Below are 17,514 nucleotides of genomic sequence, written 5' to 3'. Positions count from 1 at the left end.
CAAAGAAGAGGGTGTCTGACCATAGGCCTCTGGGCCAGCTCACAGAGGGTCCCAGCCCCAGACCCGGCAGTGAGAGCCAAGGGCGGGCGGGCGGGGGCTGGCAAAGAGGCCCAGCCTCACCACAGGCTCTTCAGGGCCAGCCTTGAGGAAGGTTTTCCTACAGCTCTGTCCAGCGTTGACTTATGTTTGGAAGCGATCTCAAAAAATGAGTTAATTGTGGGCAAGGCTTGGGTGGAGAGGAGAGGGGAAGTCGGGGGAGGGGGCCGGAAGGGCTGTCGGGAAGGAGCTCTCCGTTGCCATCTGGGGTTCAAGGTCTCTGTCCAGGGCCACTGGGGAATGTGTGAGACCCAGGAGGGGGGTGGGAGCAGGGCAGGGCAAGGAGTCCCCAGCAAGTGGATCTTCAGTGGGTTCCTCAGCATGTGCCCACTCGGGTCTAGGGAACAGCCCGAGTCCTGAGTGCCAGATATATTGCATGCAGGGTATGGCGGGGACATGGGAGTCGCTGCCTTCTCGGAGCCCCCATGCCAGGTAACAGTCCAGTATGAGCTACATGGGGTTTGCCGGCACCCTCCTCCCCCATCCCATCCAGGGCTCTGGTTTATGGCCTGAATTTGGGACCATGCCACACACAGACCAGAGACAGGGACTGTCTGGGGAATGAGCGTGAGCAAGCACCTTAGAAGCCAAGGATGAAGCCACTGTCTGCCTGTGCGCCCGTGGGTAACACAGGATGTCCTGGGCCGGCATTCTGCTGAAGCTGGGGGAGGGGAGCACTTTGGCACAGGAGGCCCGAGGTGAGGTTACCCAGGGATCCTGGAAGACTGAGCAAACACCACCGCCCCAACTACAGAGAAGGAACCAAGAGGGGGTGGGGCTCGCCCGAGTCAGACGCCAGAGGCCAGGCCTCCTGCCTCCTGCCGCCAGTCCAGGCATCGCCTGAGGAGGAGGAAGGACCCGCCCGAGGTGGGCCCCTGGAGATAGGCTGTGGTGGGAGTCCTGGCTCTGACCCTCCCCCTGCCTGGGGATGGATTCTGGAATCCTGGCCCCCGACCCATTTCCCCTGTTCGCGCCGCTCCCCAGGCGCTGACTAAACATCCTGCCATCTGGTTCCCATTAGCCGGGCTGGGGGTGGGGGAAGCTTGCTCCCAGGTTTCTCTGGCACAGCGGCCTGGAGGAGGGAGGGACCCCCGCTCCTACCCACCTTGGCAGGAAGGGGTGAGGACTGGAGCACTCTCAGTTCCCCAGCTCCCATGGAGTCCTGTCCTCTCCGCCCTTCCCCCCACTGGGGGCCCAGTGGACCTACTCTGTCCAGTCTCAGGGTGCCCGGCCATCGTGGGGACCTTGAAGGAGCCCCCATGGAGCAGAGTCGGCCTGCTGGGGGCTTGGCAGAACCAGAGGTGCCCTCCTGAGCCCGCCCCTCCTGCACGCAGAGCTCACTCGTGGACTTGGGCTGAGACAGGCAGGGCCCCTGGCCAACACTAACCCTGAGCCCGGTGTCTGGAGTGCAGGGTGGGAGGGGTGCTGGGATTTTCCAGGAACCAGGGATGCAGCCGGGGGTTGCTGGAAAGAGTTTTGGGCTCCCAGCTCTGCCCTTGATGGACCAGCCATGTGATGTTGGGAGCAAGTTTCCCTGCTCAGGACCTCAGTCTCCCCATCTCAATGTGCTGGATGTGGGCTCCTTGGAAAGTTCTAGAATCTGAGAGCTGGAAAGGGCCTACATAAGCTGTATGAGAGGATCAAGGTCACTCCTAGCTGCACAACCCCAGGATTCTAAGGGCAAGGAAGGGACTCTTGCCCCTTCTTCTCCTGCCCTTCCCTTCCACGTGGCCACTGTCCACACACGCGTGCACACCCAAGCACACACATACCCTCACAAGTCGGGACTCAAACTGGCAGCTCTGAGGATGCCAAAGCCATGCTCTTTGTCCCTCAAGTCCCCTTAGGACCGCACAGCTGAGAGTCCTCCTCCCACCAAGGGAGGATTGGAGAAGAGAGTGTCAGCTCACCGAACATTCCTGAGCCCCTTCTGTGGGCCAGGCGCTGCTCTGCCGGCCACTGTGTGTGGTGCAGCAGTGAACCACACGGCCAGCTACCCTGCGCTCACAGGGATCCCATCAGAAGGAAAGGGGCTGGCTATGGTGACTAGAGGGAGGGACATTTTTGACAGGGAATCAGATGAGGACTATGAGAAAGTGACATTTGGGTGGAGACATGAGTGAAGAGATAGCCAGGAAAAAAGAGCTCTAGCAAAGAGCTCTCCAAAAAGGAGGGAGGGCCAGTGCAAAGGCCCTGAGGAAGGAAAGGGTTTGGCCCAATTTGAGAACCAACCAGGAGATCATGTGGTGGAGCAGGCTGAGTGAGGGGTGAGGCTGGGGAAGGGCAGGAGGGCCAGCTTGATAGGGCGTCAAAGGGTGGTGGGCCGACTTTGCCTTTGACCTTGAAGGAATCAGGGAGCCACCACAGACTTCTGGGCAGAGGAGTCACATGATCTCACTTACATTATAAAAGGATCCCTTGGGCTGCGGGGTAGAACACAGACTTGTTGGGGGCACAAGCGTGGAAGGCCAGAGTCAGTGTGGAGGCAGCTGCGCCCTCCAGGGGAGAGGTGATTGTGGCTGGCCCAGGGTGGAGGCTGCAGGTGGTGGAGTGGGTGAAGTCAGGATGATGTGGGCTGAGAGAGCCTGGGGCAGAAGCTGGGGAGTCCAGCTCCTGAGTGTCAGGTGTGCAGTTGGTGATTAGACAGCCAAGCGGTGACATCTAGAAAGCAGTTCCATGTATGAATCTGGAGCTCAGGGCCAGGGTCTGGGCTGCTAGTCCTGCCCTCCCACTATCTGTCACTTGACAAGTACATGGAGGCCCTACTACACACTAGGTCTTCTGCCAGGTCCCAGGGCAGAACAGTGGCTCTGCAGCGAAAGACACACCTTTGGGGTGACCTCCCAGAGTAAGTAACATCAAAACTAGTGTGTGCGTGCACGTGTGTGTGTGTGTGCAGGCGTGAGCACGTGCACACCTGCACACAGATGCTGGGTCTACCCACTGGGTCGTGTGGGAGGGTCTGTCTGGCACATGTTCGTGCATCTCTCTTATATAAATATAGGTACACACGGCCTTTGCCCTCTTCAAGCTTTGAGAAGAAAAAAGCCAAACTTTGCATGCCCTCTTCCTGTTGCCAGCAGTTTCTTCCCTAGAAAAAACCCATCTTATTTTAATGCCATTGAAACCTCAGAGGACCTGGTCCCAATTAAACACTTTTCTTGCAGACGCTTTTGTGAGCACTAAAGACATCAGCCCATCCAGATTCAGGCCTCGTGCTTCTGTGCCCAGGACCTGGCGTTCCTGAGCAAGCGAGTGAGTAACGGAGGGAGGGAGAGACAGACAGACAGGAACAGAGACAGGGAAAGGAGAAGGAGGGAAGGGGAACCAGAACCCCAAATGGGACAATGATGGCTGGGGATGAGGTGGGGGGTAGTGAGGGGAACTGGCGGTCAGGGGAGAGGAGCCAAGGCCTTCAGCTGCTGGAGTGTGGCCGTCCCTGGAGAGCGTGGAGGGAAGGTGGACTGGAGGGGGCCGAGTGCAGCAAGGGCAGCTTTGGGGCAAAAAGGTCCCAGGTGGCCCATGTGGCTGGGATGTGGCCGGGTGGAGGGAACAGGACCAAGGTCGGGATGGGAGCACATGACAGCCACTTTCCCATCCTCTTTCCCCATCTAAAATCCCAGTTGGTTCCTGCCAGTAACGTGGGCCCCACTTGACTCCCTTTGGAAGGTGCCCCTGCCCCTCCAGGTGGGCATGGAGGGGCCTCAGAGGACAAAGGCTGAGCAGAAACTGGGGCTCGTGCTCAACTGGGGGCCAAGGACAGGCAAGGCGAGGTTGAGTGCCCCCTCCCCCGCCCAGCCCTCCCAAGCGGGCACGTTCATGTTCCAGTCCTGGCGCCCGTGTCTCCAGCTCCAGACGCATGTGACTCAGCCTCGCCGGCCTTGCCAAGCCGTCTAGACCCGAGTGTCTCCCCGCGGAGGGGGCCGTCCCGCCCGCCATTTCCTCTCCCGCCGCCCGGGGGAGGCTGAGCCCCCGCGCACGTGCAGCCGCGCGCGCCCCCTCCTCCCCTGCGCCGCGTGCACGCGCAGCCGTCCCGGCCCAGCTCTCACCGCGCCGGGCACCTGCCCCTCCCCCCGCCCCACCGCGGCAAACCCGGAGCGCGAGGGCGACAGCAGGGAACCCAGCGGCCCCCAGGCGCCCAGCCTGCCCCCCATCTGTGGGGCATGGGGCCAGAGGACAAGTGAAGACCCCAGCTGTGGCCTCTCCCCCTCCCCCGTGTCTGTTCCCACTCCTAGCTCCATTGGGGCCAGGAGCGCACTCGTGGGTACACCTCTGCCCACGTGGCCTGGCTGGGTCCACACCCCGACAAATGCTTTGGGCCTGAAGCAAGATTCGCCCTGGGAGGGGATGGACCCCTAGGAGTGGGCTGGGATCCCACTGGGGTCCTGGACGTGGGAAAGTTGCTCTTGCAGGAGCTTGTGGCCTGGGAGGGGGTGGTGTCCCGTTGGCCCCAAGTACCCGTCGGTGACAGCAGGAGGTGAGGGTGGGCCCTAAAGCAGGGGTCCCCAGGCAGGGCCACGTTTGAGGGAGTGTGAGGGCGGCACTGCCTAGGGTTCCCATGGGTGGGAAGCCATTTGCCTCTCTCAAGGGCTGGCTCTCCAGCTGCCCCTGCCTTGGGTTGCTATGGTCCCTGCCCCAGCACAGGGACCAGAAGTGACAGGAAGAGGAGGCCAAGGTCCTAGGGCAGCCACTGCATCCTCATGTGCCAGTAGACTCTTAATGTGGGTGCAGAGTCCTAGAATGAGAGCATTCTAGAATTAATTGGCAGTCATCAGTCAGCTCCTAGGTTGAGTCTCATCTGCCCAGTGCTAGGCCTAGAGACCACTAGACTCCCCCAAGCCCACACGTGTGGCAGGCCCATGTCTGTCAGGCCCACGGTGGTGGCGCTGGAGTCTTCTGGACTTACACGACTCCAGTAGGGTGTGTTTGGCCAGGCCAGTCCCCAGGGCCTTGTGATGGGTGAATGACAGCCACCCGAGAGAAAGCATCATTTTTGTGCTAGGAATCCTTCCAGTCTGATTGCCCATTTTAAAGTTTGGCATCTCTGCAGCGTTTCGGCTCTTCCTCCTCTCCTTTGCAAGGGTCCCCCACTTTCATGTTCTCCACCACTCCTCCCATGTGCATGAAGATGGTTTTTGAGTGGGCTCCTGGCTGGCACAGACGGCGTGGGCTAGCTGCAATACCTGGGTGCCTGGGTGGCTGGGTGATCAGCAGCCCAGTGTAGCAGCTCAGTGGGGAGCAGATGAGAGAGGTCTGGGGAGGAGAGGGAGGGAGAGGAGGAGACAGCCCACTCACTTTGCTTCTCCTGGGGAGTCTTGAATTCAGACCATCCTCAGCCTTACCTGTTAGCCTGTCTCATTTCTCCCTGAAATCCAATGCCAGGCACCACCACTTCTCCCGTGGACCTGATAAGGTTCTCATCCCATAACTGAAGTCTCCCCTGAAATGTCTCACGTGTGCGCACACACACACTCCCCACTTGCCTTTTCTTCAAGAGCCTGCATTTGGTTCTCACCACCTGATGGACGTGGTGAGGAATCCTTTGATCTCCTTTTCTTACTGGGGAATCTCAGGGGGCGGGAAAGCAGGGGTGGGGGCGACCGGAGGGAGCCTGCATCCCTCAAAGGCTCCCCCCTTTCGGTGGCAGGAGTTGATGGGGTCCTGTGGAACAAGGCCTTCAACCCCTGTCAGATGCAGCAGAAGCCAGTCTGCCTTCTCTTCCTTGCTGGAGAGGTAAACCCTTGAACTTCAGCTTCCTTTGATTGGCGATGTTTGTTGGCGGGGGGGTACTCAGGTGAAGATTCCCCCGTACCCTGGGGTCTGCTGGGACATTGGGGCTGAGATACTCTCGGGGCCCTTCCTCTTGCCCAATGCCCTGCTCCACCTACAGCCCGCTGCTCCAGGGTGGGGAGGCCATTGGGTGAAGCCACTTGCTTGGTTATACATTTTTGCGCCAGGTGCACAAAGAGAGGGGCTTCATGTGGCCGGCTGCCTCGGCCTCCACAGCCTGCCAGCCCATCCCTGGCACAGTGGAGTCAGGGCCTGTCAACTGGCCTCATTTTCCAACCAGTTTTCCAAGCCCTGACACATGGTGGAGGCCCTGCTGGGACCCATGGCCAAGTTTCCCCCACAATCAGGACGTTGGCTCTTGCTGAGTGCGGTGCCCAAGTCTGCCCAGGGCCCCACAGTCTCTGCTGCCCCTCCATCCCGCTGCATCCCTTCCCAAGTGGATGGGTCCTTCAGCTCCATTTTTGACCCCTGACCCACCCAGGCCTCCCTCACAGAACCAGGGGCCCTGGGCAGGAATGCCCCTAGAGAGCTGTCCTCCCCTTCCTCACTGTAGCTATCCACCCCTCCACATCCTTACCCATTTCCCGGGGCCTGCACATCTCAAAGACAGGGAGCTCCCTTCCTTTCCAGGCAGCCGGCTAGTGTTTCGACATTGCTCTCCGGGAGAAGTGCTTCCTTGTATTGAGCTTGAGTCCACATTTCCAGAAGCTTCTACCACTCAGCCCTTTCTTCTCCCTCCACCCTGAGAGGCCCAGCAGCCTCTGTTCCCATCCCAGCTCCCGGTCTTTCTGGTGGAGGATGCCTGGGAGGTGCCACGACTTGGGGTGGCATGCACAGGGAGGCTGCAGCCTCTTCGGCAGCCGTCTCCACGAGCTGAGGGCTGGCCAGCAGGGCCTCTGTGGAGGAGGATGGATCCCACGACCCCTTAGGATGGTCTTCTCCCCTCAGGGCCCTGGCAATCCCTCCATGTCCCACCCCCTGCCACTGACAGAGCTACTGAGTTGGGGGAAGTGCTGCTTAGAGTATTGGCTCCATCGGGCCGGGTGGAGAAGGGGAATTTTCCAGAGTACACAGGAGCTGGTGAGGATATGGGGAGGCTGGGGGAGGCCACCACACTGCCGTGGTTTCTCCCGCCAAATTCCCCAGTCCTAGGAAAGATCCACAGGAAAACCCACAAGAATTTGAACGTCTGAGCTGGGGCTGTGATGGAAATGAAATTTTTTAAAAAGAAAGAAAAACAAAAATAGAAAAAAAAGATTTAAAAAAACAACCCAACTTCAGCTGCCAGAAGGGCCCAAGGCAGCAGCCACGTCGGAAGGAGGAGGGGGCCTTAAGGTGCTTTGCACATCACTGGGCCCCTGGGCCCCCGGGCTGGGGCTGTCCCTTCAGCTCCAGTTCCTTAGAATAGCTTGGAATTCCATCCGTTCCTTTGGGAGGGCATCAGGCTCTGCCTCACAAGGCCGGGCTGGGGTCCCTTCCTGTTAGCCCAGACTCCTACCTACACTCAGACGACTGCAGTTGCCTCCTGCCAGGTCCCTAGGTCTCCTCGCCTCTAGACCTGACCCCTGATCCTACCCTTCAGGAGATGGCAGGGCAGGGCACAGAGGAGGGATAGCCCCTGGAGGGGACTGAGGAGGGCCGGCAGCAGCTGCCTGCCGCTGGCTCCCCACTCCCTGGGCGCCAGCCGCTCTCTGCCTCCCTCCTACCTCATCTGATCCACAGGCCCCAGGGATGGGGGCCTTCACTGAACTGGGGGCTTCGGAAGTCTGGGGGAGGACGGGCTGACAAATTTCATTGCAGATGCACTGAGTTTGCGGGGCCTGAGAGATGCAAAGAAATTTGTAAGTGGACAGGGCAGAAAAGAGCCACAGAATCTTCCACTAAGGTCAAAGACAGACAGACTGGGGGGGAGAGGGAGGGGGAAGTAGGAGGACCCAGCATAATAATAGTGAACATGTACATAGTTCTTTTTATGTGCCAGGCATTGTCCTAGGTATTTCAAAGGAATTATTACCTCATTCCATCCTGACAGCAACTTAATGAGGTAAGTGCTCTCATTATCCCCCTTAGGTGAGGGCAAGGAAGCACAGAGAGGTTAGGTAACCTGGCCAAAGTCACACAGTTAGTGAGTGGTGACGCTAGATTCGAACTCAAGAAACTTTCCTCTAACTACAGCCATGTGGGAAACAGGAGATAGAGCCCGGTGCTGGGAGATGGGAGGCTCAAGTCACAGTTCCGTCCTGCGCCCAAGGCTCCTCTTCATCCTCCAGGGGAGAACCCGACCAAGGCAGGAGCGCCCTCTCCTGGAAGAGGCTCGCCCTGACGCGCCCTGCGCCCCGCCGCCAGCAGGGGCGACGCGGGCCAGACGGGCGACAGAGAGGCAGCTCCGTCCCGCCCTCTTCCCCGGGCCGGCGTCCCAGGCGGCGCCGAGGCGCGGAGCCGCGGCCTCAGGGGCAGGCGCGGTGGGGGAGGGGGGCCGCCGCGGCCGCGCGCTCCAGCCCTGGGCCCGGTCCCGCCCCGCCCCGCCCCGCCCCGCCCCGCCCCGCCCCGCCCCGCCCCGCCCCGCCCCGCGCAGGCAGGTGGGCGGGAGGATCGCGGGGCTTGCGCGTGATTGGCAGTCGGGCCGGCCAGTGAGTCCGCGGCGTGGGCGGGGCGCGGCTGGAAGCGCGAAACATGGCCGGGCTAGGCGCTGGCGGCCGTGGCGGCGGCTCCTGCGGCTGCTGCGAGGACGAGAGCGACGACGGCATGTTCGAGGCGGCCGTGGAGGTGTTCGCGAAGCTGAAGGTGCCGCGGACCCAGGGAGCCACCTGGGGCGGCGGGGGCCGGGTGGCAGGGCGGGCAGGGCCTGCAGCGGAAGTTGGCGGCAGCGCGCGGCCCCTGTCGCGGCTCCGGGCCGTGCCCCGCCGCGGGCGCGGCTGGCTGGGCGTCCGTCTCAGCGCTGCGGGCGGCCGGGGCCTCCGCTCTTGCCGGCTCCACGGCCCGTGCCTGCCAGTGCGCGTCGGCGCCCAGCGTGTATTGCACCATCACTTGGGTCGCACGGAACTCTCCCGGGCGCGCGAAGCAAGTGCAAAGACGGGGAGGGCCCAGGCCCCGGGCTCGAGGAGCTCGCGGAGTCTAGGGGGAGACGGGCGGGCCGAGTCCGGGCCACCCTGTCGAGTCGGCGTCAGATGCCAGCGGTGGCAGAGGTGAGGAAACCCGCCCCGCAAGGTCTAGTAGCTGTCCCAGGTCCCGCACGTCCCGCCCCCGCCTGGTCCCCTCCTCGCCCCCTCCCCTCCTCTCCCCCCACTTTCCGAAACCATGGTCCCCTAGCCGCGAGCCTGGATCGGAATCTCGCTAAAGCCCCTAGTGGCTACTAGGTCAAACTGCTACACGAAGCCCAGAGGGGCCAAACTTGAAGGAGGTGGGGTGGCAGCCTGAGATGAGAATGAGGGCAACTTAACTCTGGGCCAGATGGAGGGAGAGCGCTGCGGGTGTGCCGGGCGTGCACAGTGGGGTGGGGAGCGTGTGAACGCTGACAAGCCCCTTGTGTGCTGGGCGGCAGGGGGCGTGTGTGAAGGAAGGAGCACCAAGAGCACGATTGCAGAGGTGCGTTTCAGCCCTTCAGGGATGCGGGCTTTCTGGAGCTTCTTGGCTTTCCCTTTCCTTGCTTAGGACCTCAACTGCCCCTTCCTCGAGGGTCTTTACATCACAGAGCCAAAGACTATTCAGGAACTGCTGTGCAGCCCCTCGAAGTACCGCTTGGAAATCCTGGAGTGGATCTGTACACGGTAATGTCGTTGTTTCTTCCTTCCCCGCCCGGGGGGTACACCGGGTGCCACTGAACCCACCGGAGGAGGGTGGGGTTTGTTATTGGTATAAGTAGCTGTCCTCCCAGGGGGCTCCATACCCTACCACAGGGCACTGTGAGAACAGCTACTTAGGTTAAGAGGTGCCAGCTTTGGAGCCATGCTCAAGTTTGGGGTGGAAGTGCCTCCCACCCCCCCCCCACCCCCCCCCCGCAGCAGTGCTTCAGCCTGTCTGTTTGCTACCTTGCAGAAGTGCTGAGCTTGGCTTCGGAGCATTTTTCTTGCTTTAACTCCTAGTTTCAGAGCTGGCAGGGACCTGAGAAGTGATCGACTGCAGTCCTTTCATCTTCAGACTGGGAAGCTGAGGGTCAGGCTACAGGCATTAACTGTCTCGGGCCTTCCCACTAAGGAGTGAGTGATAAGCAGGCCTAAGACCCCGGTTCCCAGTCCTTCAAGTCAAGGTGCGGCATGGTGTCTGTGCTTGGACAGTGCAAGGGAAGCAATGCCTGCCCAGATGGCAAGGGGAAAGATCCAGAAAGTCCTGCAGAATGTCTGCTCCTTAGGAGCAGCAGCCCCTGAGCTGAATGTCTGTCTTAAGGCTCCAGTGGGGAAGGCTTGCCCATGCCTTCTGTGGAGCACAGATCCCGTGCTATTGGGAGAGACCCCTCAGGGCCCTCCCTGGAGAGGCCGTGCTCAGTCAGTATGGCAGTCTCTCATGAGGCCAGGCCTGGACCTGCCCCTCTTCAGCCTGACCTGTCTGCCCTTGCAGCTGAGGAAGACGCCTGGGCAGGAGCCTGGTGGTGGAGCAGCACCCAACTGGTGCACTTGCCAGGCCATGGGACCTCAGCAGACCTGGCCCTGGGCTGGGTGTCCTAGGCACTGCCGGGAGGAAGGAGGAGGTGTTTTCATGTTTGAACCTCTGCGTTTCCAGCAGCCCCTCCTGCTGCCTTCCAGGCCCTTCCCCAGGCCTCACCCCAGGCCTCGACACACCAGTGCTCTCATAAGCTTTGTTCTTGTTGATGTTGTTCTCCCTCCTGGAAATACCCTTCAGGTCTCTGCGTGTCACACATACTCCTATACAGCCTTCAAAGGCTCAGCTCACATGTCCCATCTCCTTTTAAAAAGTCTCCAGTTCCCAGGACAAGATGTATTCCTCCTTCCCCTGAACACCCATAACCTTTTGAGTGCACCTCTGCCAGAGCCCTCAGCCCGTTGGTTCTCTCTTGACCTGCTGTCCTCTCGGGCTCTCCAAAGCACTGGGAGCTGCAGAAGGGTGGGCCTCCCCCACCGGCCCCAGCCCACAGTATGATGTTGTGCATACCCGAGACATGCTCCAGGCTATGGGCAGACAGGCAGGTACATGGACACACGCGCACCCGTGTGCCACTCCAGGCACCTCAGACACGGATGGGTGTCCTCAAGGTACTGGACCTTAAGTGGCTGTAAAAGGTGCAGACACAAATCCCAGTGTTAGACACACCTCTGCAGGCTCAGTGCTGTGGACGATGGCAGGGAGGAGGTGGCATTTGATCTTGGAGGGCACAGGGAATGGTAGGTGCTCGTGTCGACAGGAGCGGGGAGTTGAGGTGTGGGAGAGAGAGCTGGGCAGCGGTGGCCTGGCTGGCAGCTCAGGGCAGCCCATGTGGAGCCTTGTGAGCCATGTGAAGGCCTTGGGGCTTTGCGCTCTGGGCAGGATCAGCATGGGACCGGGGGAGCGACATACCGAAATTGGCATTTTGGCAAGGTGATTCAGGGGTTCTGTGGCAGATGGATTTGGCTGGAGATGGGGAGACCAACATGGAGGGTGTTTCATCAGCCCTGGGAATTGATGGCAGATGGCTCCCGTGACAGCTACTGCGAGCCTTGGAGGGACCAGCATCTAGTCCAGGAAGCTGCAGGAGAGACAGTAGTGGGTGTGCCCTAGGCTAGTAGGTGGTCTTGAGCATGCTCCCAGCAGGAGAGGATCTCGAGGGAAGGAGCCCAGAAGCTGGGGACTGGGTTGTTCTGCTGGCCAGAGAGAGCTGGGGGGGATCTGTCTGTGGCTGCGCTCCTCAAATGCTTTTAGTACTTCTTTCAGATATAGGAAACCAAATCCTTTTAAGCAGCAGCCAGGGAACGCACGCTTGCTTTTTATGATCCAAGCTGGCAAAAGTGCCGTAGGCCTTTCAAGGGCCTGAGAAGAGGATTGGACAGCATTCAGCTTCCCCCGAATTTCATGCTGGCTTTCTCTGCACATGGCTTTACCATTTCAGGCCTCCGTTTAGGGCCACCTTGTTCACCCCTCTCCGGGAGGAACCCAGAAGCTGCCCCCAGTGTTGGCCCTCAGCGGGGTTGGGGCTGAGCCACAGGGTCCCCTGGGTGGCTGAATTCAAGTCATGTGGTCTCCTTGGCCTCCCAAAGGGCTGTAATTGCTTTCAAGGCTCTGAGCGCCATTGGTTTCTGCCCTGCTCCCTGCTGCTTCAGGAAAATCAACTTTATTGAAAGCCCTTTCTGAGTGAGGTCACTTCAGCTTGTGTGGATTTGTTCTTTAGTGTTTTGAAGTGGTTTGCTGTGGTCCAGCCTGTGCCTGCTGGATCGCTGAGTGCTCTCTGCTCCTTGGCGCCTTGTGAGAGAGAGAATGTTGCCCAGCAACTGGGCCCAGGGGCCAGCCTCCTAACATTTCACCCGGTGGGGGCTCCTTCTCCTCCTTCCCTTTGTGCCCTGGCCCTCTTTGGCCGAGTGAGTGGTTGCTGTAATGAGTCACGAAGACAGGTGGTGCAGCTGAGGCTGCTGGGTCCAGCCGCTCTCTGCTGTAGTCCTACAGTGTGGGGCCCCAGGTCCGCGGTGGCCCTGCTAGCTCCCAGGGCCCCAGTATGGTCATGGAAGGTGTGACCTGGGACGCAGGTCTTGGAGGCACGGCCCCGGGGAAGGAGCAGTGAGACCTCTGACTGCCACGGTGCCCTTTCCCACCACGCTGAGTCAGGACATCCCTAGGGCTGGGGCCCTGGCCCCCACACTGCGCTGGCAGAGTGGAGTCCGGCCCTAGCTGTCCAGTGGAAAGAGCCTCTTTATCTTCACATGGATAGGGCCTGCCATGGCAGCTAGCTCCTGGGGCTCCCTGGCAAGCAAGCGTTGGTCTCAGCAACTGGAATGACATTCCCATGGCCTCTGTGCTGTGCCGGGCCCGGAGCTCAGGGCTGGGACTGCAGCGCTCAGACCCTGCCCGCTCTTGGAGGAGACCCAGCGGGAGGCCTGAGCCGTGTGGTACTTGTGACACGTGCCAGAGTTTTGGGGCCCTTACTTTTGGATGCGGTCTGTGTCTGGAAACAGTTCTGCCTGTCAGCTCAGTGTCTTAAGGTGAGATGCTTTCAAGTGGCCACTGTCCTGTTTATCTGTGTGGTGTCATCAAAGCCAGGCCTCCACCAGGCCAAGGGGGGCAGCTGGGATTACCGTCTCCCCACCTGGGAGGCTGGGGCTGTGACCCCAGAGCCCATCACACTAGGAGCCCTCAAATGGCTGAAAGCTGTGAGCTGGAGCAGCAGTATCTCCTGCTGATTTATGCTTTTTCTCAGCTCTGTTGAAAGAGCTAAGCGTGGGCATTTACTAATGGCAGATTATTCCGTGGCAAGAGGCCGTGGTCACTCGTTCATTTATGCTCCCTGGCCCCCTTCTCCGTACTGGCTGCTGCTTGGGCCCACCCCAGAAATACAGGACGTAAAGCCAGCTCCTGGCCTCGGTGAGCCCACAGTCTGAGAGGGACATTGCCTAGGCCCCTCTGTGATGGAGGAATGCCGAGGTGGCTGCCTTCTGGAGCCAGTGCTGTCAGCTGTGGGCTTCGCAGGATGAGCCGGAGTGGACTCGGTGTGCTGTGGCCAGGTGAGAAGAAAGCTCTCTGTGACGAGAAGAGGGGGGACTCAGGCGGGGCCTGCAAGGCTGCCAGAGCAGGAAGGGCCTCACTGGATATCCTGCAAAGAAACCTGCCCCGTGATTTAGAGAAAAGCCAGCCCCTTGGTTCCTTCTGAGAAAGAGCTTGGAGATCTGAGGAATTCAGTTTTTCCCTCTTGGGCAGTCATTTCATTTTTTTTATTGTGAGAATTTTAATTTCAATATTCAAAGTCACATTTCTTAGGTAAACTTTCAGCAATATTTTGGTTTTTGTTTCTTGATAACTTATGGTCTTGAAATTCATATCACATAAAATTATCCGTTGTAAAGTGAACATTTCAGTGGCGTTTAGCACATGCACAAGTCATCCAATTTTTAGATTGTGTGTAGGGAGGGGTCATGAGGGAGCCTCTGTGGCCCGCTCAAGCCTCTCTGGTTTTGCTCTTTCCCTGCAGGGTCTGTCCGTCCTGGCAGGACAAGTTCAGCTCGCTGAAGGCGACCCCGGCTGAGGTGAAGATCCAAGGTGGGTCTGTGTTACGGGAGTTTGGAGCTGGGTGGTGGATTCTGGGCAGTTCTGAGCTTGTGCACAGCCTCCTTAGCGGTTGTGAATTTCCCATTGGACTGGTGTTTTCTTCTGGATGGTGCACACGCCGTGGATACTGTGAGCCCTTCTTGATGCGTGGGAGAGCTCCTCTCGTAGGGGCATGTGAGCAAGGCCGAGGGTGTGTCTCCCTGCCAGCCCGCCCACCAAAGTGCTCTGGGCAGAGATGGCGCTTCTTGCCAGTGTCTCCGGTGGTCTGTCCTCTTCTCACTGGGGCTACAGGTGGCTTTCCTGGGAGCATGCTGGGCAGCTCTGCATCAGGGCTGTCTTGTAGGCACTTCTTTCCTATCTTTTCTTGGGAAAAACTGCTCTTAACCCAGTAGTGAACATTAGGTGAGGGGAGCAAGTTGCAGTCCTCAAGTTGGTGGCTAACTCTTCCCCTTCACAACGGTATCTCTAAAAGTCAGATTTCCCATGGGCCTGCGTTTGGCCCACCCACTAAAGGGTGGGAGAACTGGATCCTGGGGTCCTGCTCCATGCCCAGCTGGCACTGCCAATTCACTTATTTGGGGACACTTGTCCCCGAGGCTGAAGTGGGCCAGAAGAACAGGTCTTCATGTCTTGGAGCCTGCAGGGCTGGTCTGCGGGCAGGCCCAGGCTGCCCAGAAATGCTGCCCTTCTCCCCGGCGCCATTATGTCCAACACTTTCCTGCTGATGGGACCACGTCAAGGCCGAGCGAGCCTGACCGTCAGACCACACCTGAGTCCTCCAGTACACACATGCACAGCTGCCAGCCCTGGCCCTTAGCCCAGTCACAGCCTTGACCTTGCCATTCGCAGCCTCAGTTTCCTCTTCTGTAACGTGTGGGTGATAACCTCACCCTTGCTCGTGGGAGTGCACGGAGTGTCAGAGCAGGTGGTAGACATGAATGCTTGTTAAAGAGTGTAAGTGGTAGAACCCGGGACGAGTAAGGGGTGAGCATGCCTGAATTCATGTGACAAGTGTCTGTGGAGTGCCCGTGGTGCCCCCCGTCCTGGCTCAGGGCTGGTGCTGCTGCTCTCATAGAGCTTCTGTGCGCTGGGAGAGACGGGATAAATGAAGAAGGCAGCACCATCCAGAAAGCCAGGGGAGGGCAGAGGGGTGCCTGGGTGGGCCGGGGGAAGGGTGGTACTGTTGACACCAGACAGCTGAGGAAGGCCGCAGGGTTAAACAGACTTGCAGGAAGGGAGGGAGCGAGCCTGGCAGATAGCAGGAAGAAGAGTGTCCGGGGTGGGAGAGTAGCGAGCGCGAAGGTTCTGAGGTAGGCAGCTCTGACGGGCAGCAAGGAGGCCAGGGAGAGGAGTGATGGAGCACTGAGCCTTCGATGTGGGCTAAGTGAGAGAGGGCTCAGGGAGGACAGAAGGATTTGGGGTGAAGGGCTGTGGGCAGAGCAGGTGTGCTTGGGGCTATAACTGCATTTGTACAGCATTTCTAGGATTACAGATGCTTTCACGTGAACGCTCTGCTTGCTTCCTGCTCCAGCCCTTCCAAATTAGATGCCAGAATTATGCCTGTGAGGGGTAGGGTGTTGCCGCCGGGCTAGGTGGGGGGTGCAGAGCCGGCATTGACCCCAGGCTTTCTGGTTCCAAGCCCTGCCCTTTCTCTGTATACCAGATGGTTACTCAGGAAGCGCCCAGGGCACCCTGGAAGATGTGGCTGGGCAATTCCTGCACCCTGAAAGGACTGAGTTTCCCAATCTGTAAAATGGAGCTGAGGCCCACCTCCTAGTGTTGCCGGCAACCTCTGGAAGGGCAGCCCACAGCATGTTTGGGAGGTTCTCTCACCTCTGCTGGTTCCTCAGGTAGTTGGCTGGTTTCTCTAGAAGCCAGAGTTCTCTATGGAAGAGCATGGGATGCAACCCCTTATTTTCAGGCGAGGAAACTGACGCCCAGAGAGGGGCACTGACCCGGTGCAGGTCATTCAGCAAGAGGCAGTCCTGACACCTGGATGTGTCGTCCACCTGCCTGCTTGTCGGCCTGACCCTGCCTCGTGGGCACTGGGCCTGCCTACACTGGAGTAGGAGCACCCTCCCCAGGGAAGTGCTTGGCACCCTGCATGTTTGTGTACCCTCTGGGTGCACAGTGTCTGCAGTAACAGGATCCTTGTGTTCTGACAGAGATGGTGAAATTAGGCCATGAGCTGATGTTATGTGGGCCGGATGACCAGGAGCTCCTGAAGGTAAGAGAGGGCCGTCTCTGTCCCCATGGGCCTGGGGCCTTGGTGAGGCTGAGGTGGGGATGGGAGGGGTTTCTTGCCTGAGGCCTGGGAGCCAGCATCTCCAGCCCCTGCTCTTTAGCCCCCTGTGGCAGGAACCCATAGGATTCCCTTGGGTAGACTCCAGCCATCCCTAGGGCTGAGGTGGGAGGGTGGCTGAGGAGGCCAAGGAACATCCCTGGCTTATGATGACCAAAGGGACAAGAGAGTGCATCCTGTCCTTGGTCGATGACTTCATACACACTGGCACTGTAGTAAGTACTTTACATGCCAGTAACTGTCACACCCACCCTTGGCGGTAGGTACTTGTCTTAGCCCCATTTCACAGTGGAGGTCACCCAGTGACAGAACCTGGGCTCAACCCCAGGCCCTGGCTTCCGAGCCCACACCCTTTCCCCCAGTTGCTCCCTGCCACCAGTTTCTGTACAGAGGTGGCCCTAATTTACCTCCGCATCAAAGAAACTCTAAATTTTTTTTTAAATTTTGAAATAAATGTTTCCACATTTTGACTATTATAAATAACATTGCTATGAATGTTCCCATATGTGTTTTTGACTGAAGATGTGTTTTCGCTTCTCTTGGGTATATAGCTAGGAGTGGAGTTGATGGGGCATGTAATAACTCTACATTTAACTTTTTGAGGAATCACCAAACTGTTTTCCAAAGTGGCTGCGCCATTTTATGTTCCCACCAGCAACGTTGAGGGGTCCAATGTCTCCACTTCCTCACCAACCATTGTTATTGTCCATCTTTTTGATTCCAGCCATCCTGGTGGGTGTGAAGGGCTATCTCACTGTGGTTTTAATTTACATTTCCCTGATGACTAATGATGCTGAGCAGCTGTTCATGTTCTTATTGGCCATCTGTGCATCTTATTAGGAGAAATGTCTCTATTCAGTTCTTTTGCCCACTTTTTATTTGGGTTGTTTTTTTATTGTTGAGTTGTAAGAATTCTTTATATATTCTGGATACAAGTCACATCAGATATTTGATTTACAAATATTTTCTCTCATTCTGTGGATTGCCTTTTCACTTTCTTGATGTATCCTTTGGAGCACAAAAGTTTTTAGTTTTGATGAAGTCCAATTTATTTAATTTTCTTTTTATTGTTTGTGCTTTTGGTGTCCTATCTAAGAATCCATCACCAAATTCAAAGCTGTGAAGATTGGCACCTATGTTTTCTT

At 58.3% G+C, this 17,514-nt stretch overlaps 1 protein-coding gene across 17 annotated transcripts in view; it reads left to right on the top strand.

The window, feature by feature from the left end:
- The window catches only part of LOC103545070 (three prime repair exonuclease 2), a 46,863-nt gene that overhangs the window by 10,510 nt on the left and 18,839 nt on the right, over window positions 1–17,514 (top strand). For 5 of the 17 annotated variants that reach the window (XM_070604841.1, XM_070604840.1, XM_070604839.1 and 2 more), the window contains 6 exons: window positions 3,264–3,351; window positions 5,479–5,626; window positions 5,744–5,829; window positions 9,538–9,653; window positions 13,991–14,058; window positions 16,233–16,294. In XM_070604841.1, the coding sequence (XP_070460942.1) occupies window positions 5,542–5,626; window positions 5,744–5,829; window positions 9,538–9,653; window positions 13,991–14,058; window positions 16,233–16,294 (417 nt within the window). In that variant the 5' untranslated portion in view covers window positions 3,264–3,351; window positions 5,479–5,541. Of the gene's footprint in view, window positions 1–2,884; window positions 2,945–3,263; window positions 3,352–5,478; window positions 5,627–5,743; window positions 5,830–8,452; window positions 8,671–8,771; window positions 9,072–9,537; window positions 9,654–13,990; window positions 14,059–16,232; window positions 16,295–17,514 lie in introns of those variants that run through there. The other 12 variants (XM_070604851.1, XM_070604849.1, XM_070604847.1 and 9 more) reach the window with 7 other exon arrangements.

Source organism: Equus przewalskii, chromosome X (genome assembly GCF_037783145.1).
Source record: "Equus przewalskii isolate Varuska chromosome X, EquPr2, whole genome shotgun sequence".
NCBI classification, from domain to species: domain Eukaryota; kingdom Metazoa; phylum Chordata; class Mammalia; order Perissodactyla; family Equidae; genus Equus; species Equus przewalskii.
Note: the sequence above shows the minus strand (reverse complement) of the source record. Positions and strands in the feature narration are given on the sequence as shown.